We start from the raw sequence: 26,865 nt of genomic DNA, 5'->3' as shown, positions 1-26,865 counted from the left end.
GACAACTGGAAAATCAGGATCCAAGAAGAAATAACTTACTAAGTAATAATTCAATATTTTTAAAAGGAGGCAATATAATATATCTTAGGCATACCATTACGTGATAAACAACACTAAATTTTAACATCACATTTTCATAGTAACTCCCATTGCTAGGTTTCCAATTGATGAAAGAATCTTGATATTCATTAACATTTTTATCTCAGTCAATCCTAATTTTTTTTATTCTCAATAATTTTAATTCAAAAACTGCTAAGCCTGTGAGTATCATGAACTTTTCATCTTGTTCACCATGTCTGTTTCAGTAAAGATGGGGTTCAGGGCTCAGTTCTGTGAGGGAAAAGGATAAGGTATTTTCCCCTACACAGTTCAAGTACAGTACTCAAGCTGCAACTCCTACATTTCCAGGTCCATTCTTCCCTACTAAAGGTTCTAAAAGTCACACTTGCCATAGAAAAATATAACTACCGATGTTTTGGTCATCTTAAACCAAAAGATCATTCACCCCTTAAATCAATTATTTCCTCAAGAATTATCATATATTTCCTATGAGTTTATCAAAAATATTCTTTTTCACTCTGTAAGATACTCTCTTAAGCAAGTAAGTTCTTTCCTCACCAACTATGACTAAGTTTAATATCATCTAGTCCTTTCATTACTTCATAAGTAGTGGGACCTATGTTACCAGAAAAAATCATTGAGAAAAACCTGGCCAATAACTAAAAGAAAAAAAGAATATGATATATACATATTAGATGAAAGTACCATTAATAGCTTACCTAGTAATTGTGATGCTGAGTTTTTTGAGCTATTTCGGGCATATAAGCTATCCAGACTTTTCTAGATTTGAAATTACAAGACTGTAGAAATACAGTATTACCAGGGACAAAACTCCCATAGTTATTTTAAAGGGGCAAAAAGGCCATCAGTGCTAGGTGGACTGTGTAAGACTCACATGAGGAGACTTGTTAAAAAATTGGTAGGTCGATTGGCAAGTTTGAATAGGGCCTGCAGGTTAGATAATTATGTCAATATTAATTTTCTAATTATACTAGTTACATAACATACCCTTATTCTCTAGCATATAAATATATGGAAATATTTAGGGGTAAAGGAGAATGATATCTGCAACATACTCTTAAACAGATCAGAAAAAATATTTTGGTTAGATAAGTAGCCAGGTAGAAGACAGGAAAAACAATAAACCAAATGTGATAAAATATTAACATTGGGAAATCGGGGTAAAGGATATATATGAGAATTCTTTATATTACTCTTGTAATTTTTTTGTAAGTTTGAAACTATTTCAAAATAAAACATGAAACAAGAACAAAAACATTACTGGGTACCACTGCCAGAAGTTTTATTCAGTAAAATTTGAGAGGGCCTTGGCATCTGAATGTTTAAAAAAATTCCAAAGTATCTTGATGCATGTTGTGATCCACTGGTCAGGAGCACTGAAAAATGAGTAGTCAGCAACAATGCATAGCTTTCTTCTATTCATAAATGAAATAATATAAAATCCCAACAACTGCTGTGACACTGCTTCCACAAGAGGATGTGTTTTATAACTTGTAATAAGGATTGCTTACTTGCCATTCAATTCACTTAATATTTACTTTTAGTATGTCAGAATAAGTTAAAATCTTTTACCTACTGTTGTCTGCCCAATACATTTTTAGAATGCATGTGATTAGCTACTCTAAGTGGCACTCCAAAGGTATCTTACCTCTATAAATGTTTGGAGTAGTTTGTTTACTTGAGCAAAGGCCTGTGGAAGAATACCATCATAATTTGACCTTGTACTGAAAGCATGTAGCAAACTTTTAGAATCCTGAAGCAGCAATTTCACTGTTGTAAAATCCACTGCGCTGTTAGCTGGTAACAGAAAATTAAGAAGGAAAAAATATGTAAGAATGAGTATACAACACAAAAATGTTTTTGGAAAGCCAATATAATAATAATTATGAAATTTAAGAAGCGTATGCATTTACACCTATAGGCTACTCCTAATTTATCTCTCTTGTGTAAAAAGCAACAATTAGACTTAGTTTTAGACAAAGTTCTTGTGGTTCATTCTGGTATTCTGTACAGCCTTCCCTCCATATCCACCAGTTCCACATCTATAGATTCAATCAACCATGGATCGAAAATATTTGGCAACAAAGTTCCATCAAGTTCCAAAAAGTGAAACCTGAATTTGCTGTGCACTGGCACCTATTTACATAGCATTTACATTGTATTAGGTATTACAAATAATCTAGAGATGATTTAAAGTATACAGGAGAATGTGTGTCGGTTATACACAAATACTATACCATTTTATATAAGGGACTTGAGCATTGAGAATTTTGCTATCCTTGTGGGTCCTGGATACCGAGACTATATTCAGATCCCAGAATGTCCCTCAACAAGGTCAACTTCAAAGTAAAAGTAAAATGTGCAACATACTATATATAAAATAGACAAAGAACAAGGTCCTACTGTATAGCACAGGGAACTATATTCAATACCCTTTAATAAACCATAATGGAAAAGAATATGAAAAAGAATATGCATATATATATATATATATATATATATATATATAACTGAATCACTCGGCTATACACCAGAAACTAACACAACATTGTAAATCAACTATACTTCAATTTAAAAAAAGTAAAAGAGGGCTTCCCTGGTGGCGCAGTGGTTGAGAGTCCGCCTGCCGATGCAGGGGACACGGGTTCGTGCCCCGGTCCAGGAAGATCCCACATGCCGCGGAGCGGCTGGGCCCGTGAGCCATGGCCGCTGAGCCTGCGCGTCCGGAGCCTGTGCTCCGCAACGGGAGAGGCCACAACAATGAGAGGCCCGCGTACCGCAAAAAAAAAAAAAAAAAGTAAAAGAAAATGAAAGAACATTAAACTCTTCAGAAAAGAGATAACCACCAAACGAGTTAAACTACAGATTTTTTTAAAACTGAGGTTGTTTGTATACATATTACTGTTGAGGTATCAGAGAGTCACATTTTGGCAGTAAGCACTTAAATTATATGCAGAACCTTTCATAATCAACTCAGTTATCATGTAGTGATTTACCTTCAAACTTCATTACATGAAAGGTAATACTAGATTTATTGAAAATGTGTTCTCTCTGGACACAATATAACCTCAGCAAAAAGTAAGCAATTCGGGTAACAGTGAGCTGTGGGCAAGAGACGCTAGTAGAATTTTTTTCCCCCATAAATTAGTAAAGTGAGTTAATCTACAAGTAATAATTTAAAGATATAACAATTTTCTCTCAAGGAACTAAAATCACCTACATTAAGTTCTCAAACCAATTGGGAGAAGTGGTGTCAATAATTTCAGATTCAAAAAGTTATGAACAATGAAGTTGAATAACTTTCTAATGTCACCAAAATTCAGAACAGAAAAAAAACTATTTCTATTATTAAGACAGAATACTACATAATAGATTTTGAAGGCATTTAAAATAACCATGCTACAATGTGTTTGTTTTGTTTTCTTTTAATGCTCACAGCTTCAGAAATTCTGTTATAGTCTGAAACACTGGCATGGTTTTTCACTGGCACTGTGAGTTAAAAAAAATAGTTTCTCTGTATAACTTACACAACAAGTATTTGCTTGTGAAATATTGAAAGGTTAAGTGAAAATAAAAAATAGATTTTCATAATTAATTACACAAATTCAGAAATTCTAATCTAATGTGATGGTTATAGCCAAGCTTCTGGCTTCCCTTTTATCAAGCAAACAACCAGTCTATCTTCTTACAAAACACTTCTAGTTATTGTATTTTATTTTATTTTTGTGGTACGCGGGCCTCTCACTGTTGTGGCCCCTCCTGCTGCGGAGCACAGGTTCCGGACGCGCAGGCTCAGCGGCCATGGCTCACGGGCCCAGCCGCTCTGCGGCTTGTGAGATCCTCCCGGACTGGGGCACGAACCCGTGTCCCCTGCATCGGCAGGCGGACTCTCAACCGCTGCGCCACCAGGGAAGCCCCTAGTTATTTTTTAAATCAATGACTAGTTTAAATTCCTGTGGGAAAAGAAGAGATGAGAGATGCTACAGAAGACAGAATGTAGGTAAATCTCCTCAGAAAAAGAAATTGGGCACAACTTCTCTTAAGGGTGCTTCTCCAGTGTAGGCTATGTTTGGTAAGGCTTATATCCTTGAATTAATCATTTCATTTCTGTCTTACAAGAATCCTTTACTAAGATTATGGGCAAAAGTATAATAACAATGATCAATTCAGTACCTAGACACAACATAAAATCTATATAGTTGAAATAACTTAATGCTTATATAAGATCAATAATTATTTAGGTTAAAGTTAATAGGGACTACAAAGTCAGAAAAAGCTACTACTCATCTTCTACACAATTTTCTACAAATTGATCTAAAGATACATGCTTGGTATACTGTAGTTAAATACATGTATAATTCAACAGCTGAGGATACTATTAAAAGATTATAAACAAAATCATAAACTGTGAGTTTTTCTAATTCAAAATTATTTTAGAGCAGAAGGCATTTTTATAATTCTATTATGTGTTCTTCACAAGTCAGTAAATATTAGGCATCAGATTCTTTCAGATCAAGGATCAATAAATTATGCACACAATAATCCTCAAAATGAGTTTTTAGCAAAAGGAGCAGTCACTGTCTCTTCATTTTTCTTGTTACTAGAAAGAAATAGTTAGAGCTGCTGACTGCTACCTCTAAGCTGTGTGTAAGAGCAAAACAGTGCCCAGCCCTGGAAAAACGGACAAATGGAAGATGGCAACTAGATAATCCATTTTTGAAAATCTTGTTCAAGATCCCATTTTTGAAAATCTTGTTCAAGATGATTTATGGACTTTTTTTTTTTTTTCGGTATGCGGGCCTTTCACTGTTGTGGCCTCTCCCATTGTGGAGCACAGGCTCCAGACGCGCAGGCCCAGCGGCCACGGATCACAGGCCCAGCTGCTCCATGGCATGCGGGATCTTCCCGACCGGGGCACGAACCCGTGTCCCCTGCATCGGCAGGCGGACTCTCAACCACTGCGCCACCAGGGAAGCCCTATGGACTTTCTCTTTTGATAGAACCAACTAAATTATGCCCCTAGTAAAAGATATGGACAATGTCTCTATATATCTTGTAAAACTGCTTTGGAGACATGTCCAGTATGTCATTCCATATATATATTCCTTATATAATAATACCCCAATAAATATTTTCCATAGTTAAAGATCAATGCCTGGAAAGTGTCTTTTTTAAAAAAATCAGTAGTTTTTAAAAATAGATATTCATATATAAGTCATAAGGTATTGACTTACACCTTATGACTTATTCCATATATGTCATAAGGTATTGACTAGGCACTTTAAATTTCCTGGGGAAGTTTTTAAAGATATAAAATGTTTTCAAAGAGTTTATACTTGAGGAGAGAGAGAGAACTGGCATACCCCTCCATAGAATGTTTTTGTTTTATCTTAGTTTCCAGGAAGCTTAGTGTCAAAATCTGTGTTCAAGGGTGTTCAATTATTTTCACATGTTTTATAGTAAAACTATCTTTCTTATTCTTCATTACTTGGCTCTTGTACCTTAGAGCCTAACTTAAAACCTCCTGTACTCAGGTGGTCATGTAAAGGCTCACATATACCCAGTTATTTTTTTTAAAGTAGACAGGATATAACTAATACATATAATAATAAACAGAATAGATCACTTCATGTTAGAAGTTTAAGAAAAGTCAAGAACCAACTGAACATCCTAACAATGGTTATACTTTGCTTTTTAAAGGTACAGCAAGACAAATCTAGTTGTTCACTTTGGACAAATCATTTACCCTCTCAAGTCTTGTTTCCTTAATCATATCAATAAAACACAGACTTTAATAACATTAGACCAGGGCTTTTTGCATCTTTTGCTTCTTAGCAGAAAATCTTTTTTAATCATACATGGAATCTCTATATATAAACAAACAAAAGAAAGATGAATGGCTAAAGTTGGGGTTGAGGGCCAAAGGCCTGCTATTATCAGGCTCCCCATCAACCTTTCCACCTCCAATCTGTGGCAACTCCAGAGGCACTTCAAGAAGGTTCTGTGCAACATAGTTTAAAAACTACCAACTAAGTGGTTGATTTTAGTCTTGTCTTGGTTCTAAAATTCACTCTGCACCAAAGCCAAACGTTTCCTATTCCTTATCCATGTATTTTAAATAGAAACCTTGATAAACTATTTTTTAAATTAGTACATGAAATGTAGTCAAAGTTTGTGTGTTGGGTTTCCCTGGTGGCGCAGTGGTTGAGAGTCCGCCTGCCGATACAGGGGACAAGGGTTCGTGCCCCAGTCCAGGAAGATCCCACATGCCGCGGAGCGGCTAGGCCCATGAGCCATGGCCGCTGAGCCTGCGCGTCCGGAGCCTGTGCACTGCAATGGGAGAGGCCACAGCAGTGACAGGCCCGCGTACTGCAAAAAAAAAAAAAAAGAAAAAAAGTTTGTGTGTTAAACACGATGAGAAATGAAAAACAATCCACATAATTCTATTTGCATACCTAAATAAACTTTTAAAAGTTTTCAAACATTATTAAAAATTATATATTCACAATATCCAGGAACATCAACAATGATACAATTAACAGTTACAAGCTCTAGGAACTGCATCCATTCATCCAGCTGCCATAAATTTCCTTAAGAAATCAGAAGTATAAATGGTTAAGAACTAATTGACAAATCTCTTATTAATTCATTTTCACATTCCATGGAGTATATCTATTAGTCTGACTTTAATACAACACTTCCAAAGACAAGATAAAAGATTCAAACCTTTAGAGAGATTTTCATATAGGCTCTCAACAGTTAAAAGCAAGTTCTTTTCCACAACTAATCCAAATACAGCCAACCAATGCTTTCTAAAGCACTGTAATAAATGTATTAGAGTCCATGGTGGTTTCAAGTACAGCACCTAGAAAAAAAGAGCATCATTGATTTACTTATTATTCCTATTATTTAAAAGTTCCTATTTAGGAATTCCTACATATATTTCCAGGCAAAACATAGTTGAATTCTTTTAAAACTAAAAGATGTTTTATTAAACGCCATTTACAATCTTAAAATGCTAATTCCACTGCAAATTGCTTTTGTAAAATTCATATTCGTATTAATCCTTATAGCTTCAGAAACTATGTGTGCAAAAACACAGTTCTAATCAGAAGCATAGTTCTAATCAGCAAAAGCTGTCGATCTACTTTTCAACATGGTCACTTCTATGAGGTAATCAATCTATTTCATAAAACTAGAGAAAATAATCTATATAGAAAAAAACTGTCAACTATAATTGACACTTGCTACACTCTTGTAAAGACATGTTTACAAAGAAGATTGATCATTTAGTACTACAAGATGTCAGCACATCCTTTTTTGAATCGTTCATATGCAATGACTTTCCTAGACTCTATTATGAAATCTAATTTACGTCAACCTCCTAGAAGAATCTGATCATTCTTCATCATCTTGGTTCAAGACTTGATAATATAATCAAGCCACATTGGCAAATATTAGAAGCTCACTGAATATCTGGAAGAGATACAACTGATGGGAAACAAAGTTTCTCCTAATGATAAATGTGAATAGCAAACAAACATTAAACTAAAAAGGCCACTATTGCCAAATGTGGTGTTTTACTGATTGCAGAAAAGATGTGAATCTAAAGAAAATTCAAAATATTTTACTAATATCAAATTTATACTCTGATTCTCATATTTACATGACATAAGCTAACATTTAACTTCTCTTTCTGAAAACATATTGCTAAGGTAATTCCCTATACTAGACATTTTGACTCAAATAAACTTAAAATGAGAGGTTTTCTGAATTCAATTTAAGCCCCATAGAGGCAATGTGTCTGATACACTGTAGACACACAACAAATATTTGTTCACTGAAGAAAATGAATGATAAGATGTAGAGAACAAACATATGGACACCAAGGGGGGAAGGGGGGGTGGGGGTGATGGTGGTAGTATGAATTGGGAGATTGGGATTGACATGTATACACTAATATGTATAAAATAGGTAACTAATAAGAACCTGCTCTATAAAAATAAAATAAAATTCAAAAATATGAATGATAAAATAGAGTCCTAATCTTTAGGAAATGCCCAACACTTAGCATTCAAAGAGTTATTCCAAAAACTTCAAGAAAAAAATATAATGTGATGTAGATTATTACAATAAAGCTTACACATCTTATATAAGTAATATTTCTTAAAATAAGGTAATAAATCTTTAGCAATAAAAAGGAAATTTTCAACTAAGAGTTGAAATAATCACCTCCATCCAAAGGTTTCCAAACGCAATTTTCATTTCTGTTTCTAATATTGAAGATAAAGCTGTGCCAAGAGATTTTTCGAGATCAGATACAATGCTTTCAAGTGGAATGCACAGTCCAGAGTTTGTAGATTCCTCCTCACAGCTCTTCTCTAAAGGTGTTGCTTCTTTAAAACAAATAGTTACAGGCTTTATTTAGGACTGTAAATATTTTACATATATAATTAGTATTTGGCCATAAATAATAAACATTTAATGGATATAATTAGTATTTGATCCTAAAAACAAATGAATATTTTTGAAACAGTATTCATGGGAGTTCCCTGGTGGCCTAGCAGTTAGTATTCCAGGCTTTCACTTGCCGTGGCCGTGGTTGAGGAACTCCCGCAAGCCATGCGGCACAGCCAAAAATAAATAAATAAATAATTTAAAAAATAAAACAGTATTTAGAAACATTTATTTCTAGTATAGTTGTTTTAGACTCAACATAAATATATCACATTAGCAAAAGCTTTACCTTTTGACAAAAGGAGACAAAATGTTTTTACTAAAATAGAAATTTGAGAAATGTGTGTGATATTTTAACCAAAGTTTAAATTTTATTATTGTCAAAAAAAGTAAAAATTAAAATAATGCTTTGCATCTATTTATAATAGAAAACCAAGAACTATGGATCAAAATGTGTTTTCTTCCAAAGATAATATATTCTTCCAATCGCAACTCACATTTAATAAATTGCTTTGAAAAGACTAAAAGCTCTGACTTAACCACTTTTATTCCTTCCCCTTCTAAAATAAGTTTTGATTCTTTTAATTGATATTGTTTCAATATAATTACTACTTTGACACCTGCAAACAACTGCAATTTCTTTATGGCAAAATTCAGTGTATTAAGGGGCATATCTCTACAAATACAAACCAAGGATTTAAAATGACAGTAATATAATGGGCAAACCAAACGCATGTTTCCCTTGAAAAACCATATACCAGAATATTCTGTTACTCCCTCTAAATGCCATTTTGAATATTATGACAAAAGAAATTTTATTACCAAACAGGTCAAATAAGTAGCATGTGATATATGAATACATGAAGCATATACATATGCTTTTAGAGACTTCAATAATTATTTTTCCCAGAGGGAAATGGAGGGATGTATTTTTAAATTATGTAAGATTTAATATATTTCAACAAATATCAAGCGATAGAACAGATTATTCTGGTGGAAAAAAAGAGATAAAACAGCAGTATTGCCTTTAGCTTTCTTAAATATTCAAATTAAAAAAAAATTATTACCAGAGTCCTTCAAGTTTCTCTATTACTGAGTTTTTACTGTATTAATAGAAAGTTATGAATATGGAACTAATTTTTAAAATAAACTAAAAATTTCTCTCTACCTCAAATGAATTATTTCCTGTGGCTACTATTAATTTAAAAGGTATACTCTGAGGTAAAAAATAGGATGCACACAGTGATTATAAATATATAAAAATGTATGTGAGTATACAGACAAAAATTCAAATTAATTTGTAAAAGTATATGTAGAAGGCAACAATGTTATATTTTCTCTTGGATTACCATTATAATATTCATTCATCTCTACCATTTATGCCAGAAAATACTCCAAACAATGTTACTTTCAATGTACAAAATAAAAATTTACTATTAATTCCAACTGTTATCAATATTCTTAGTACATAAAATATGATATATTTCTAATTATTTGTAGTAAGAATACTACCTGCTTTCAATTGTTGTTTAGATATACAAGGCTGATGACATACAACTGTGTTCAGAGATAAGTTTAATAATTCTGCACTCAATTCTTCTTTACTGAGTGACTTCACACCACTTATTAGGCCTTTGTTTCTTAAATTTCTATCATCCCTAAGGTTGGGTTAGGAGGAAAAAATATTTTATTTTTTATAAGATAAATCACATGGCAACTAAAAACACATGGAATCTAATCAGAGGTTGGTGATTCTCAGCATATATATTAAGAAACGATAACAATTTTTTTAATATAGAAGATAAATAAATATACACTAGAATCAAATCATCTGAGCTTTTGAGAATAATTATTATTATTATATATTGAATGTTTCCCAGGTACCAGGCACTCACTGTTCTAAGCACTTTATATATATATCAATCCATTTAATTCTCACAAGAAACCTATTAGGTAGGAGTGGTACTAATTTTTATCCCCATTTCACACTGGTCGGGGAACCAAGATCCCATAAACCATGCGGCATGGCCAAAAAAAAAAAAGAAAGAAAGAAAGAAAGAAACCGAAGTATAAAAAGGTTAAGTAACTTGTCCAAAGTTATACCCGGTAAGTGGGAGATGGACTTGAACACAAGAATATGATCATCCCAAGATAAACACAGAGAGCCATAATAAGATAAATAATTTACACAGGGTAAGCAATTATAAATTTCCTTAGAGTGAGCATAAGACAAATGATGTGAATTTGCGATTTGCTGAAAGAGCCAGTATGATTAGAGCATAGTGCATGAGATCAGTTTACGTGCTACACAGAAAGGCAAGAACATTAATAAATGGAAAGAGATTTAAGGGCTTCAATGGGGAAATGACATGATCAGATCTGTGTTTACCAAACTGTTGTTCTTGCAACTAGTAGGCTTCCAGCTTTTGTTAATGGCAGAGTAGTTCGGTCAGACTAACCAACCCTCCCACAACAAGAATTAGAAAATCTGGACCAAAAGCAACAAAAAAAGACAACCCCAAAAAACCCTATTTGAAGGCACTAGAAGGCAATCATATGTAGGCAGAAGGTGGAGGGGAATCTACATTCAAGAAGCAGATGCTGCACTGGTAAGAGCTACAATTTTCTATCTTTTTGCCTGAGGGTATTTCCTAACTCATCACTGCCTTACAACAGAAAGCCACAGCCTTTATGGCTTGAAATGTCAGAGGGCACTGTTCAGGACTGGCCAGAGCATATAGAAAGTTAAGGCGGAACCTGAAGAAGGGAGGAAACCACAGAGAAGGTGAGTCCTAAAATCTGCATATAAATTCTGCCCAGAAAAAAAAGCAACATACTGCCAAAAGACAAAGCAATCAACAGAACCAGACTCAGACATGACACAGATGTTGAAGCTATCTGATAGGAAATTTTAAATAATTTTGATTAATCTGTTAGAGGCTCTAATGAAAAAGGTGAATAGCATGTAAAACCAGATGGAAATGAAGAATGCCTTCAGCAGGCTCCTCAACAGACTCAACACAAGTGAGGAAAGAAACAACATACATTAAGACAGGTCAAAAGAAATTATCCAAACTGAAACAAAAAGAGAATAAAAGGTTAAAAAAATACATAAGAGCTGTTGGACAATATCAAATGGTCCAATATACATGCATGTATTAGTTGTCTACTGCTGTGTAACAATTAATCCCCAAAATTTAGCAGCTTGAAAAAAATTTATTATCTCACACAGCTTCTAAGAGTCAGGGATCTGAGAGTAGCTTGACTGAATGGTTCTGGCTCACGGTATCTCACAAAGGTGAAGCGTGCTATTGCCTGGGGTTGCAGTCATCTCAAGATTTAATTGCTGCTCATTCATGTGGCTATAGGCAGGGAGTAGCCCTTCACTGGTTTTTGTCTGGAGGCTTCAGTTTCTCAGCATGTGGGCCTCTCCACAGGGCTCCTCACAGCATGGAACTTGCTTCCCCACAACAAGTGATCCAAGAGAGATGGAAGAAACAAGAGTGCCCAAGAAGGAATTCCCAGTCTTTTATAACCTAATCTAAGAAGTGACATACCATCGCTTCTGATGCATGCTATCTGTCACACAGACAACCAATCCTGGTACAATGTAGGAAAGGACTACACAAGGGCATTAATACTAAGAGGCACAGGGAATTCCCTGGAAGTCCAGTGGTTAGGACTCTGCACTTCCACTGTAGGGGGCCTGGGTTCCATCCCTGATCAGGGAACTAAGTAAGATCTCACAACGCAGCGCAGCCAAAAAAAAAAAAAGAAAAAACAAACAAACAAAAAATACTAAGAGGCAGGGATCACTGGAGTCATCATGGATGCTGACTACTACAATGTAATTCTGTAATACCAGAAGGAGAAAAGAAGGAATGGGGCAGAAGAAATATCTGAAGAAATATTTGGCTGAGAATTTTCCAAAACTAAAAATGAACACCAAACCACAGATCCAAGAAGCTCAGAGAATATCAAGCAGGATAATTTCCTCTCCTCTACCACAGACATACACACAAACAACTGGCCATAACTGCTAAAGATTGCTAAAAGAAACTGCTAAAAAAACAAAAGACAAAGTCTTGAAAGCAATGAGAGGGAAAAAAAGACACATTACACACAGAGGAAAAAGACAACATTTACAGCAGACTTCTCATCAGAAACCAAACAAGCTAGAAGAAAATGGAGTGACACCTTTAAAATACCAGAAGAAAAAAAAAAAAATTCAACCCAGAATTGTACATCTAGTAAAAATATCTTTCAAAAATAAATAAATAAATACACTATCAGACAAATAAAACCAGAAAATTCTCTGCCAACAGATTTAACATGTCAAAGAAAGTTGTTTGGGCAAAATGAATATGACCAGAAATCTGACACCAGACAGAAACTTGGATCCAAAAAAAGAAATGAAGAGTGCTAAAAATGGAATGCAAGATTAAAATATTCACTTTATTTTTAATTGCTTTAGATGGTAAATGGCTGAAGCAAAAATATTAGCAAAGTATTGTGTTTATTGTTTCTGTAAAGGTTATATATGACAATGATAGCAAAAACAGACAGGGGGAGAAATATGAAGCATATTAAAATCCTTACAATATACATGAAGCAATATAATATTATTTAAAGGTAGACTTTGATCAAGTAAAGCTGTATATTATAAACACTGAAGTAACCATTAGAAAGTTTTTTCAAAAAGGTATAAAGTCAATAATGGAGATAAAATGGCACCACAATTAATCCAAGCAAAAAAAAAGGAAAAGGAAGAAAAGAATAGCTGAACAAATAGAAAATAATTAGCAAAATGGTAGATTCTGATCCAACCAATTAACTGTGAATAGTAGAAACTCATCAATTAAAAAGACAGAAATTGTCAGAATGGAAAAAAAGAAAAGTACCAACTACATGCTATCCACAAAATAATATAAAGATACATAGGTTAAAAGTAAATGGATGAAAAAGATATACAATATAAGTATTAAGCAAACAAAACTGTAGTAATATTAATACTAAACAAAGGAAACTTCAGAACCAGGAATATTATCAGTAACAAAGTGAGACATTGTATAATGAGAAAGGTGTCAATTCACCAAGAAGACAATCCTAAATGTGTATGCCTCTGACTACAGAGCTTCATAATACATGAAATAAAACAAAGAGAACAGAAAGGAGAAGTAAACAAATCCACAATTACAGTTGGGAATTTCAATACTCCTCTCTCAGTAATCATAGAACAAGTAGACAGATAATTAGTAATGTTATAGAAGACATGAACAACACTATCAATAAAATTGACCTATTTAAAATTTATGGAATACTCTATCCACAAGAGCTGAATACATTCTTCTTAAGTGCACATAAAATATTCACCAAGTTAGACCTTATTCTTGGTCATAAAACAAAGTTTAACAAATTTAAAAGAATAGAAATCATATAGATTATGTTCTCAAGTCATAACAGAATTAAAGAGCAAATCAATTACAAAAGATAACTGGAAATTTTGAAAATATTTGGAATTAATTGTAACAAATATCTAAATAACTTATGGGTCAGAAGGAAATTATAAGGAAAATTATAATTTTTTTTTTGGCCATGCCATATGGCTCCAGGATCTTAGTTCCCCGACCAGAGATCGAATCCAAACCAGGGCCCCGGCAGTGAAAGCATTGAGTCCTAACCACTGGACTGCCAGGAAATTCCTGAAAATTATAAAATATATTAAATTGAATGAAAATAAAAACACAACATATCAAAATTTGTGGAATGCAGCTAAAGCAGTGCTTAAAGAGAAATTTACAGCAGTCTCAAAAAATGATCTAAGCGTCCACCTTAAGAAACTAGGAAAAGAGCACAAAAGGGGCTTGAGAGTATTTTTTGGGGTAATGGAAATATTCTATGTATCAAGAGAGATGTGGGCTACACCAGGGTATCCACTGTCAACACTGTATAGTTAAGATTTGGGCATTTTAATATTATACATTTTCCCTTAAAATAAAAAGAACTGTATAAAAATAATCATATAGGGGGACAGAAATATAGATAATAGACGAATGGTAGAATCTTGATAATTGTTGTAACTGAGTATTTAGGAGTTTATTAACTCTTCTTCATTTTGAAAGTTGTTGAAATTCTTAACGAAACTTTTTAAAAATTAAAAATACCATTATTACTTTTTGAAAAATAAATGGAAAATAAGTATTGAAGTAGAGAGCATAATGGGCCTTAGAGCAGAAAAGGAACAGGAAAAATAACATCACCTGACATCAGATGGTGGCAGAGTACACAAAGAAAAGAAGACCATACAAGACCTGCTATTTAACTGGATATAGATTACGAAGGAAAGGCAGGAATCAAAAATGACTCCTAAGGGGCTTCCCTGGTGGCGCAGTGGTTGAGAGTCCGCCTGCCGATGCAGGGGACGCGGGTTCGTGCCCCGGTCCGGGAAGATCCCACATGCCGCGTAGTGGCTGGGCCCGTGAGCCATGGCCACTGAGCGCGTCCTGAGCCTGTGCTCCGCAACGGGAGAGGCCACAACAGTGAGAGGCCCGTGTACCGCAAAAAAAAAAAAAAAAAAAATGACTCCTAGGTTTCTGGCTTTAGCAAATGGGTGGAAGATGGCACTTTTTATTCAGATGGAGAACAGTTTAGAAAGAAAGATCAGGAGTTCATTTTTGGAGATGGTAGGTCCCAGGTGTCTATGAGACATCCAAACAGAGATATCAAATAAGTAAATGAATATACTAGTTGAGACTTTAGAAGAGAGATGTGGACTGGAGATATTAACTGGGGGTTCCTGGCCCATATTTAGGATTGTAAATATGAGTAAAGCACTTAGAATGAGGTATAGTATATAGTGTTTATAGAAGGGTTCCCCTAATCACTGTTGTTATTAATATTAATTATTATAATCATCATCCATTTAAGTAATATAAATGTATCCTCACATTAAGTATGTGTGACTTAACGCAGTACGATTATCACACTTTATAGGAAAAAATAAAAATAAAAAACAGGCTTGCCTGATGATGTCAGTTAAAAGTAAAGTCTGACTACAAATTTTCATTTCACTAAAAACTGTTACATCTGTTAATTCCAAAACAGTGACTGCAGAAATAATGGAGAACTGATAAAATCTCACCAATTTAATTTTCATTCTAAGTTGAACTAAAAAAATAACAAATATATAAAAATTATCTCTCAATTTTAGTTTATCACAAATTCAAAATGATTAACATATTACTAATTCTATTTCAGCCTTCAACAAACTCCAACATGATATATTATGTCCTAGATTAAAAATAATTTGAAACTAGAGATAGAAATCTCTAATATTTCCTTTAATATAAAAAAATAACATTATCTTTGAACACAGCTAAAATGATAATTGACCAAGCCCCCTTACAAGAAAAATCTTATGGCTATTCATTTCTATAATCACTCCATTTCAGAGAACTTAGGCATGATCATTAAACTGTAAAAAGCCCATTTTTCAGTGAATACAATTCAGACTAAAACTGCAAATTAAAATTGCTCTTATCAGTTCCTTTAAAGCCTTTTCTCATACATGATGAATACAATTTTGCTTAACATTATGATACTTTTACCTTAGAACTAAGTTATGAATACATTAGTTGGGAATGGAGGAATGGAATCAGGAAGGAGGAGGAGGAAAAAACTCTTATTGAGATAATTTTATGTGCTAGGCACTCTTCTAAGTAATATATATATTTTTTCTGACTAAATACTCACAATAACCTTATAAAGGCAGGTATTATTATCCTCCCTATATTTTACACATGAAGAAACATTAAGCAACTTTCCAAGGTCACAAAGCTGATTAAGTGGTAGATCCAAAATTCCAACTCTATCACAGGCATCAAGGATATAACTGCAACAAAACTTAGCCCTTCTCCACAAATTAATTAATTAGTTAATTAACTCTCCTGCCTCATGACCAAAAATGTCAGATTTTTATTTCTATTTTTTGGGGATGTTAAATTGTCTTTCCCTGCTTTTTCAAAAGTTTTCTAAATATCAAATAACTTAAGTTGAAATGAAACCATGAGATTCAAATCTCATTCTTCTATAGCTTGCACATTATAAGAATGTGAGATGTAACTGAATATACTTACTGGCAGATTTAGAAAAGTATGTATGTTTTTCATCTTGGTATGGGGGACACAGTATGATTTTTAAAAATTCTTTAATATAAGTCACTATTTTTTTAAAAAGAGTAAAATGATAATGAAACTCACGTGCACAAAATAACAAGAGAACAAGGGAATAATTCTTGGTACTGAAGACAGCATTTTAATACACGGTCATCATTGTTCTCATCGCTCAATCCATCTGCAAATTTATTAAAGGCAACAATCAATAAGCACACTAAAAATCTGGGAACTGTATGAATAATCTAGGCCATATTTACAAATCAAATCATCTAAAAGAAAGAAAACTTTTTAAATAAGAAGAGGAAGATAAGACACAACAAAAACAATGCCTTGAAAATTCTGGATCTAGAATTCAGGCAGCATATAGTTGTGGGTTTAATAAACTGATTAGTTTGCTACTATCAGTAAAATGGAATAGGATATGCCTATTAATAAACCCAACGGAAAAAATCTGATCAGTAGGTTAAATGCCGTATTAGAAACCAAAAGCTACGAATCTAGTCTCAGTTCAGTCACTTAGTGACTTAACATAAGTAAATTATATGATTACATCATGCTTAAAATTAACAACTTAAAAGAGGTCTGTAAAATTATAAGCAACTGTTCTGCCAACAACAGAACCACTTTCATGTGTCTGCTTTTTCTTAAACTCTAAGCAATAACGTTTAGAGAGAGATGTACAGGAGAAGGCAACACAGGCGCTAGGCAGAGAATACGAAAAGTAATTTCTAACAAATGCTAATATGTGGCTGACAGAGTGTCCTCCAGCATTCTCCAAGCCTTAAAGCATGTAGTAAGTTTGTTTTTTTGTGAAAATAATGTAATGTGTAGGAATAGGACCAAAGACAGCATTTCTTATAAGTCCTTACACTACTTGCCTCAGAACTCCCTGGGGTACTTACCCAGACCCATTTCTGGAAAAGAATCTTTGGAGCCTGGACCCAAAGATTGATTTAAGCCTTTGGCAACTCTCTTACACACTGAAATTCAAGATGTACTGGACAGTGAGACTCAACTTTGTTCCCAGATTATAACCTTTTTTCCCCTCAACTTTTAGCCTACAGTTACTTAGTCCTCTAAACTTTCAAATTAGAAAATTCATTCATGCATTCAATAAATATTTATATAGGGTCTAATTTGCACCAGGTGCCTATGCTAGGTAATTGGACATTCAAAAGACAAGCTCTTTGGGGTCTCACAATCTCGTGGTGAAATCTAGACAGAACTCAACTGATCTCACAGCATGAGCCTTAGGGAGACATGATTCAGTTCTTTAATCAGACAACCAGCCAGCCAGCCAGACATGTATTATAGCAGTCAATTTTCCTTCTTTTAGCTCACAGAGTAAATACCACAATAATGCAAAATGGGCAGCTCAAAATCACTGGTTAACTTTAGTAACTCAATTTGACCAAAAGAAGGATGTTTAAAGGCTACAGTACATGCTCTAAAGGTATCAAAGTTCAAGATTACCTGTTCTGTCATTTTTTCTAGGACACATGGGCCTGGAAGATATACCTAAAACTACAAGAATATTCATGAAATATTTTATCAACAAATATTTTTGAGCACCTGCTCAGGTACTATTCAAAAGTGAACAAAACAGACTCTGAAAACAGACTGATCTGGGTTTGAATCCCTGCTTTCCCACATACTGGACACGTAATAATGGACAAACTGCTTAACAGGATGATTAAATGAGAAAATTTATATGAAACACTTGGCCCAATATATGCTTATATCATGTGTTCCTTAAGTAGCATATATTTATTACTTAAGACTCAGCTTAAATGGCACTTCAACAGCAACAACCTCTACTCACATTCAACACCAAAATAAATTCTGTATAAATTATAGTTAATATGATTTTTAACATTTAATAGAATTAAAGCTTCTCAACAGCAGGCCTTGTATGTCTCATTCACTGCCGCAGCCTCAACACTTAGAAGTGTCTGGTACAAATATTTGGCAGATAAATGATTCAACAAAAATATAATAAAAGAAAATATAAAAATGATGGAATAAATGTCTCATGTGGGAGGTGTCAGATAACTTTATTTTTGCTTCTAATTATTTTTACCTAATTATAAAAATAATTATAGAAAATCTGGAAAATTCAGTAAATATTAAGAAAATTAAAATAACTCATAATTCCATCAGCTCAATATTACCAATATCCACCATCTATAAGTATACATGCATAATCTAAGAAATTTGGGATTGTACTTCATATTCTTTTAAATCTCATTTTTGTTTTTTATTCTTTTTGCAAGTTAAAGTGAGTCTATTGGTGTCAGCCCTAATCCAATAGGACTTTGTATTCTTATTAAAAAGGGGAAAATTGGAGACAGACGTGCACAGAGGGAAGACGATGTGAAGAGACATAGGGAGAAGATGGCCATCTATAAGACAAGAAGAGCAGTTTGGAACAGATCTTTCTCTCAAAGCCCTCAGAAGGAAACAACCCTGCTGACACACTGATTTTAGACTCCTAGCCTTCAGAACTGAGACAAATTTCTAAGTGTTTTTTTGTATTAATTTTTTTATAGATTCCATACATAAGTGATGTCATATGATACTTGTTTTTCTCTAACTTAATCTAAGAAATTTGGGATTGCACTTTATATTCTTTTAAATCTTATTTTAATATCACACATCATTAACATTTTTCAAAATACAATATTCTCTCATATGACTACATCATTATACGTAACTTCTCCAACTGTTAGACAGATGGTTTCCAATTTTTTTGCTGCATAAATCATGCTGTGATGAACATTATTTATATAAACCACTGTGAGCATCTCTGATTATTTCTTTAAAATAATTTCTAGAAAGAGAACCATCTCTTTTGGCTTCTTAATACACACTAATAAATTGCTCTCCTGAAAAGTTACTAATTTATATTCCCAATGCACTGAGCACTGTGTTCCTATCAAGTGCTGGGAAGGAGTAGCTTTCTAAACATAGAAGCAATAAAAAAAAAACAACAAAGGAAAAAGTGAAAGATATAAACTAAAACTTTATACATAAGAAATTAACAATATTAAAAATAGCAATCAGGAAAATATTTGCCTTGAACAAAGGACTGACTAGTTGTACTTCTTCTTTTGTGAATGTCCATTTAGGGGAAAGGGATTTTTAGTTTTTCTAATCAATCTGTATAACCTTCTCATGTAAAAGGACACAAAAGAATTATCGCCTATTCCAGACCATAAATCATTAAGTAATATATTAGCTCAACCAATCTTCACAACCATTTTTTTCAGGGGGAGGTCATTTCCCCCCATTTCATTTACTGTTTCCTCACCTTCAACTTTCCCCAGGTCAGCTTATAAACCCAGGTCAATCACATTTCAAATCCTATTCTCTTCTCACCATAATGCATACTACATCAAATAAACACAATTTTGAAAAGAGTAAGGACAACACTAAAATTATGGTCAACTAAGGCTATTTTAACATGGACTATCTGCATTCAATTTGTGGCATTTTTCTTTTTTTTAATGGAAAATGCTTGTCTAAAAAAATACGTTGTTATAATACTGTGATTACATAAAAGAAAATAATACAGCAAGATAAGCAATTATTAGAGTTAGTGGCAAATGTGCTTGACAGATGTAAAGTGTACAGACTGTTTTGTTCTTGCTTTTCTCCAAGCAAGTACTTTAATTTCACTCAATAATCCTGAATTAAGTTTTTACATAAGAATTTCAATTTACCATTAGAATATAAAATATAATTTTATTATGATAAAAGTGACTAAGGATATTTCTAAAGGATATCATAAAATCACTATCAATAGAATAAATGTATTGAGTACACTGAATTTTATATAAAGAATGTTCTAAATAATCAGTTTGACAGATAACAATGATACAGTGAAACACATAAAGGATTTATCTGACACAGACAATTACACAAATAATCTATCTACAACCTTATAACTAAAAGTGCAATTTAACAAAACAAAGATCAAATAATACCAATTTAAGCTTTAAAGTGAAATATGGATATCAAGGAAGACCCAGAAATTGAAGCAGCACAGAAGTTTGAGACCACTACTATGATTTATCCTCCTTAATAACCCAAAAAGCATAGACTGAAGAAGTCAAAGTATCAAAAAAGCACATAAAAATGGAAAAATCAAAAGAAACATAACAAGCATCTATAAATAATAAATGTGGCCAAAATATCTATTCTAAAATCAGCTCTTCTAAAATAAGTCTCAAAGTCAATCTATTGAAGGGACAGATATTCCATTTAGGACAAGTTCTTAACATCTCTATGTCTCAATTTCCTCATCAATAAAATGGATCTAATAAGAATTTATCTTCCACAAGTACTATAAGGTTTGAATGAGATATTAGCTGTAAAGCACTTAGAAAAAGGTCTGGAGAGTAATGGCCATGTTGTCTATTATTATCATCATCTATATAATTATATAATAAAACACAATTTGTATCAACTAACAAAGAAAAACAATAAAAGGTTAAGAGTAAAAAAAAATTCCCACGTCTTCTTAAGGATCGGGGTTTTACCGAAATGATGGTTTAGATCAGAGGTTTTGTTAACTGGATGGCTGTTTTTTTAAAAAGTCCTATCTGTTAGCAATACATACCAAAGTACTACAGGAGTTCCAGGAGTTGGGGGAGAAGGGGAAAAGGAAATGAGAGAATAAACAAGAATGACAAAATGTTGAGAATCACTGAAAATGAGTGAGAGGTATATAGGGATTCATTATTATATTATATTATATTATATTATACTGCATTTGAAAGTTCTCATAACGGAAAGTAAAAAAAAAAGACCATCTAAGGTGTTCAATTTAATATAATATTTTTAATTTTAATATTTTTAATATTTTCTTAACTCTAAGAAGTGATTTTTTTTAGTGGTTTCCTTTAAAAGCTCTTAAACAGCACATGATGTTCCTACTCAAAATGCATAAGCATTGTATTTGGAATATACTAAGAGCTAATAAATATTTGTAAAGAGAATAAATAAAGAAATTAATGGGAGAGGCCCTTTTTCTTCAAAGATTTAAGACTAAACAGCTGTTCCAAAAGCCTTCTCAGGGTTAATTTCATGATTAGATTCATCTAAAGATGAATTATTTCATATCCTATAGTAAATATGGATACAGTAGACAACATAAATCCCTATTTAAAATAAGATAAATCTACATATACAAATATTTCTGAGTTGGAATGAAACCAATTTTTAAAGAATGAAATATATACTCTAAATGTATGTATAAACTCTGCAGAGGCAACAGTGTTGCTTTACACACAGATCTTTTTCCAAATAGTTATATAAAACATGAAGAACAAGGGATGGGATAGGGAGGGTGGGAGGGAGACACAAGTGGGAGGAGATATGGGGATATATGTATACATATAGCTGATTCACTTTGTTAGAAAGCAGAAACTAGCACACCATTGTAAAGCAATTATACTCCAATAAAGATGTTAAAAAAAAAATTAAAAAATCAGATAAAAACATGGGGGCTTCCCTGGTGGCGCAGTGGTTGAGAGTCCGCCTGCCGATGCAGGGGACGCGGGTTCGGGCCCTGGTCTGGGAGGATCCCACATGCCGTGGAGCAACTGGGCCTGTGAGCCAGAATTACTGAGCCTGCGTGTGCGATGAAGAGTGACCCCCGCTTGCCACAACTAGAGAAAGCCCTTGCACAGAAACGAAGACCCAACACAGCTATAAATAAATGAATTTAATTTTAAAAAATTGTATAAAAAATATAAAAACATGAAGAACATACTTAGGTTCTAAGATTTTTAAATGACTAAAAAAAAACTAATATGGAAAAAAATCAGGAGAAAATCTATAGACCTCTATAATAAAAATACCTCCTTATTACAGGTTCTGACAAACCAGAGGAAAACAATGCCTGCCTCTGCATTATATTAACTGCATGCAGTGATGATTAGAAACATAGATCACTTAGTGGCCTCATCACTCAACATGGTATTTTAAAAAAAGAATCCAAAGTACTGTAATATAGACAACTATGCATACAGAACTATACAGTCAGTCTCTGTGAAATATGGACATAACCTAAGAAGGTCTAGGAGAAGCATAAAAATAAAAATCAGGGCTTCCCTGGTGGCGCAGTGGTTGAGAGTCCGCCTGCCGATGCAGGGGACATGGGTTCGTGCCCCGGTCCGGGAAGATCCCACATGCTGCAGAGCGGCTGGGCCTGTGAGCCATGGCCGCTGAGCCTGCGCTCTGCAACGGGAGAGGCCACAACAGTGAGAGGCCCGTGTACCGCAAAAAAATAAATAAATAAAAAATAAATAAAAATCAAAGGCCTCCAAACCAAGCCTAACAGAATATGCCAAAGCATCACTATGCCCTGCCATTTCACACTGTAATACTGTTAATTTTTTTTAAAGTTCTGCACCATTTCCCTTCATTAATGAGTCAGCGTCCAAACAAATCTTAATCAAGAAGCACCCTGAGAGAACAATACTTACAAAGTTTTTGAGATGCAAGTTGTATTGACTGACCCCATAGCTTTCTATCTTGATTTTTGAGACTGTCATGGATGAAATGAACGGCAGGTACAGCTTTGTGCTGGGCATGTTTCAGTAATTTTCCTGCCTTCATACGATCCAGCTCTTGCACAACAACCCAGGGAATTATTAACACAAGCCTGTCAAAGCCTAAAAAATAAAAAGATTTCTTAGATGTCAACAAATATGTATTGAGCTACTAAATCAAACTGCTATAGGAGAATTAAAAGTTTTAAAGGAATTCACAATCTGAATGAAGAGATAATAGATAAAAATAGGAACTAAAATCAGATATAAGTGTCAAGAGAATGTTACAAAAATAACTACTACTGGAAATCACAAAAGAGTAAGTTTTAGAAGCTAGGTTAACGTGTAAAGGCTTTTTTTTTTTAACTTAAGTTGATTATGCTTCATATATATATATACACACACATACTTAATAACATATCCAAATGGAAATAACTTTGCGGGGGGAGGAAAACCCACATCACTGTTCATATAAAGTATCAACTCAAATAAGAAAATCAGAATTGGTAAATATGTTCTATAAATACCTGAGATTTCTGTTGTCTTCAAAATTCTAACAAATTTGAGATGATTCATCAGTATATTTGTGTCAACAACAATTAAAAGCTTTTTGTCTGAAGCAGTATTTGCTAGAGAAAAAGAGCAAAGTGAGGATTTCATGACATTTGATAACAGACTTGTATAATAACTACAATTTTGATATAACAGAACTTTGATAGCATTATTAAGGCAGTACTTTAGACAATAAAAACAAAAATGCATTTACTCCAATTCTTAAGAGAAAGAACAGTAATCAGTGTTTAATTATCCACCAATAGAATATTGTATATTGCTTACGGGTGGATTTTAAATCATAAATTAACTTGCACCAGCAGTAACTATGTTGCCAAACCCTGTACTCTATCACTGGTAGTTACGTACTTAGGAATCATAAGCTAATTTTAACGTACTCTGAAATATAACTGAAAAAACAAATATGTGTAAATGGAAGAAAAAAGATAATACTAGCACTGTTATTTCATAGGGTCATGTGAGGAACAGATAAGTTGATGCATAGGAAAACACTTAATAAATTGAAAAATGCAATGTGAATGTAACATAGCATTACTATTTTTACAAATACAATTCAAAGCAGTATATTAACATATTTTGGGTAATATCTATCATTATCTTCTCCAAGGAGTGAGAATAATCACAATTTTACTATATAAATAAGAAATCCATGAATATAATACCTTTGAGCAATTTGCATTATTTCTGATCAGTGCTTTACAAAGCTGAAATTGTTAAAAGTTATGATTAAGAGCAAAAATAAAAGACAGCTCATAACTCTGATTACTGCCCCTTGGCAAAAGGAGAAAGAGAAAATATGTCTAACTGCCTAATAATGTGAGATATATAAAGCAAATGATGATAAGACAAACCTTAGACCTGATTCCTGTAGCTAAAAGAAATATACTTTATTATTTCAAATAAGCACATTTTAACATTTTTCCTCTAAATATTATAAAAGTTGAATGTTGGCACATTAATTCTTAAGAAAACATAGGAGATCATAAAATTGTCGTATGCATATAGGATATACCAGAAGAGGAATGTACATCATCTTCCACCAAGTCAATCTCCATACTTGTTAACTCTCCAGAAGGTGGAACCACAGGTAAATCCACACTTTTTCCCACACGTGCAGCGTGAAGCTCTTCTACAATCTGCATCTAAATTGCAAAAGACCCGCAGCAAAATATTTTGAATTAGTTTCTCTGCAGATTAGTAAGAGAAAAAAGCAATTAATTCTTAATTAATTCACTTAATATGAGATAGTTTGTAGAAAGAAAAATATTTACAAAAGTATGAAAGCCACATGATAAAAGAATACAGATTTATAAACATACACAAGGTTTCTAATTTAGCTCTTCTCTTCTTACTTTATTATTTCTGCAACCTTAGGCAAACATATTATTTAACAACCATGGGTCTCAGTTTATCTACACAACAGGAATATTAAATATCTGTATCCTTTTAGTATTTTTCATAAGGATTAAATGAAATAATGTGAAGAACCTCACACAGAGCCTAGTACAAAACAGACTTCCAAAACAAGTTAATTCTCATTCCCATTCTCACTTTAAAGTATTTTAGGAGCCAAATATGTTTTTATCTGGATGATGAGCGCTTTTCCTAAGATTTCTAAGATTGTTTATGAACCATCAAAAACTGAAATCCAGATCTTAATACCCTTCTCACTTCAGGGAAGTAGTTCCCTGATGTATTCTGATGCAAAGAAATTAAAGTATAATCTAACTTTAGAGCAGAGGTGAGAAATCTTTCTTCTCTCAAGGGGCATTGACCCAAAAGACATAAAAGTATAACTGACTGTCACAAATAAAAAGCAATCAGTATGGTTTTAAAGTCTCCTTTAAATAGAAAAACACAAAGTGTTCTATGAATCTAATTTTAATTTAGAAGCAGGGAAGATAAAATTGTATACAATAATTCTATGAGGTTCAACCAGGAGATTCTAGTTGAGAAATGAAGCAACAGGTAAAAAATAAATGTATGTGCCCTCATTTTCATTGAAGAAATGTCCATCTTGTTGCTAATTAGAAAAATGAGGCAAAACATGCTAATATCATACTGCATTTTGGCAAGCCAAGGCATAAGCATGCAAAAACATAACACTAATTTAAAATTCACGTAACTTGTGGGCCACAGGCTCCATGCTCTTTATTCAAAACAGATTAGAGGGGCTTCCCTGGTGGCACAGTGGTTGAGAATCTGCCTGCCAATGCAGGGGACACGGGTTCAAGCCCTGGTCTGGGAAGATCCCACATGCCGTGGAGCAAGTGGGCCCATGAGCCGCAACTACTGAGCCTGCGCATCTGGAGCCTGTGCTCCGCAACAAAAGAGGCCACGACAGCAAGAGGCCCGCGCACCACAATGAAGAGTGGCCCCCGCTCGCTGCAACTAGAGAAAGCCCTCGCACAGAAACGAAGACCCAACACAGCCAAAAATAAATGAATAAATTAATTAAAAAAAAAAGATACTCTGTCAAAACAGATTAGAGGTTATTAGAAAAAAAGCCCAAAAGGTGATAAAGTAAATGTAAATACTTCTCCAAACAGTTTTTCATGGCTTCATAAAAACTTACGTATTGAATTAGGCAGTGATATCACTGTTATTTTCATACTATCAAGGTTTTTATACTCATTATATTTTATTGAAATAGGAACCCTTCGACTTAATTTCATTAAAAATATTCAAAGTAAATAAATATATCAGTAACCTCTTGATCTGTATCTTGAATACTTTCAAGTGACACTGAAGAACATGGTGCTTCAAAACTCTGAAATGAAAAGTAATTTTATTAGTTACGAAGCATATACCTAGAGTAAGGTTTTTCAACCTTGGCACTACTGACATTTGGGATCAGGTAATTCTTTGTTTTGGGGGCTATCCTATGCGTTGTAGGATGTTTAGAAGTATCTCTTCCCTCTACCCACTAGATATCTACCCACTCCCAACCTTGACAATCAAAAATGTCTCCATTCCTTTGCCCAAGCAATTTCAGTGGAGTAATAGAGATAAAATCTGATTGT

At 33.6% G+C, this 26,865-nt stretch overlaps 1 protein-coding gene across 6 annotated transcripts in view; it reads right to left on the bottom strand.

Annotated features, from left to right (window-relative positions):
- SWT1 (SWT1 RNA endoribonuclease homolog) overlaps nt 1-26,865 on the bottom strand; it is a 91,292-nt gene that overhangs the window by 49,093 nt on the left and 15,334 nt on the right. For all 6 annotated transcript variants that reach the window (XR_004346566.1, XM_032610593.1, XM_032610606.1 and 3 more), the window contains 9 exons: nt 26,553-26,612; nt 24,855-24,984; nt 23,797-23,898; nt 23,204-23,392; nt 16,797-16,890; nt 10,051-10,196; nt 8,314-8,477; nt 6,808-6,946; nt 1,730-1,878 (listed from right to left, as the gene is read on the bottom strand). Coding sequence is in view for 5 of the 6 variants with exons in the window: in XM_032610593.1 (XP_032466484.1) it covers nt 1,730-1,878; nt 6,808-6,946; nt 8,314-8,477; nt 10,051-10,196; nt 16,797-16,890; nt 23,204-23,392; nt 23,797-23,898; nt 24,855-24,984; nt 26,553-26,612 (1,173 nt within the window). In the remaining variant the exon portion in view is untranslated. The remainder of the gene's footprint in view (nt 1-1,729; nt 1,879-6,807; nt 6,947-8,313; nt 8,478-10,050; nt 10,197-16,796; nt 16,891-23,203; nt 23,393-23,796; nt 23,899-24,854; nt 24,985-26,552; nt 26,613-26,865) is intronic.

The sequence above is a fragment of the Phocoena sinus genome, chromosome 1, assembly GCF_008692025.1.
Source record: "Phocoena sinus isolate mPhoSin1 chromosome 1, mPhoSin1.pri, whole genome shotgun sequence".
In the NCBI taxonomy this organism is placed as follows: domain Eukaryota; kingdom Metazoa; phylum Chordata; class Mammalia; order Artiodactyla; family Phocoenidae; genus Phocoena; species Phocoena sinus.
This window is presented reverse-complemented; position numbering and strand designations above follow the sequence as displayed.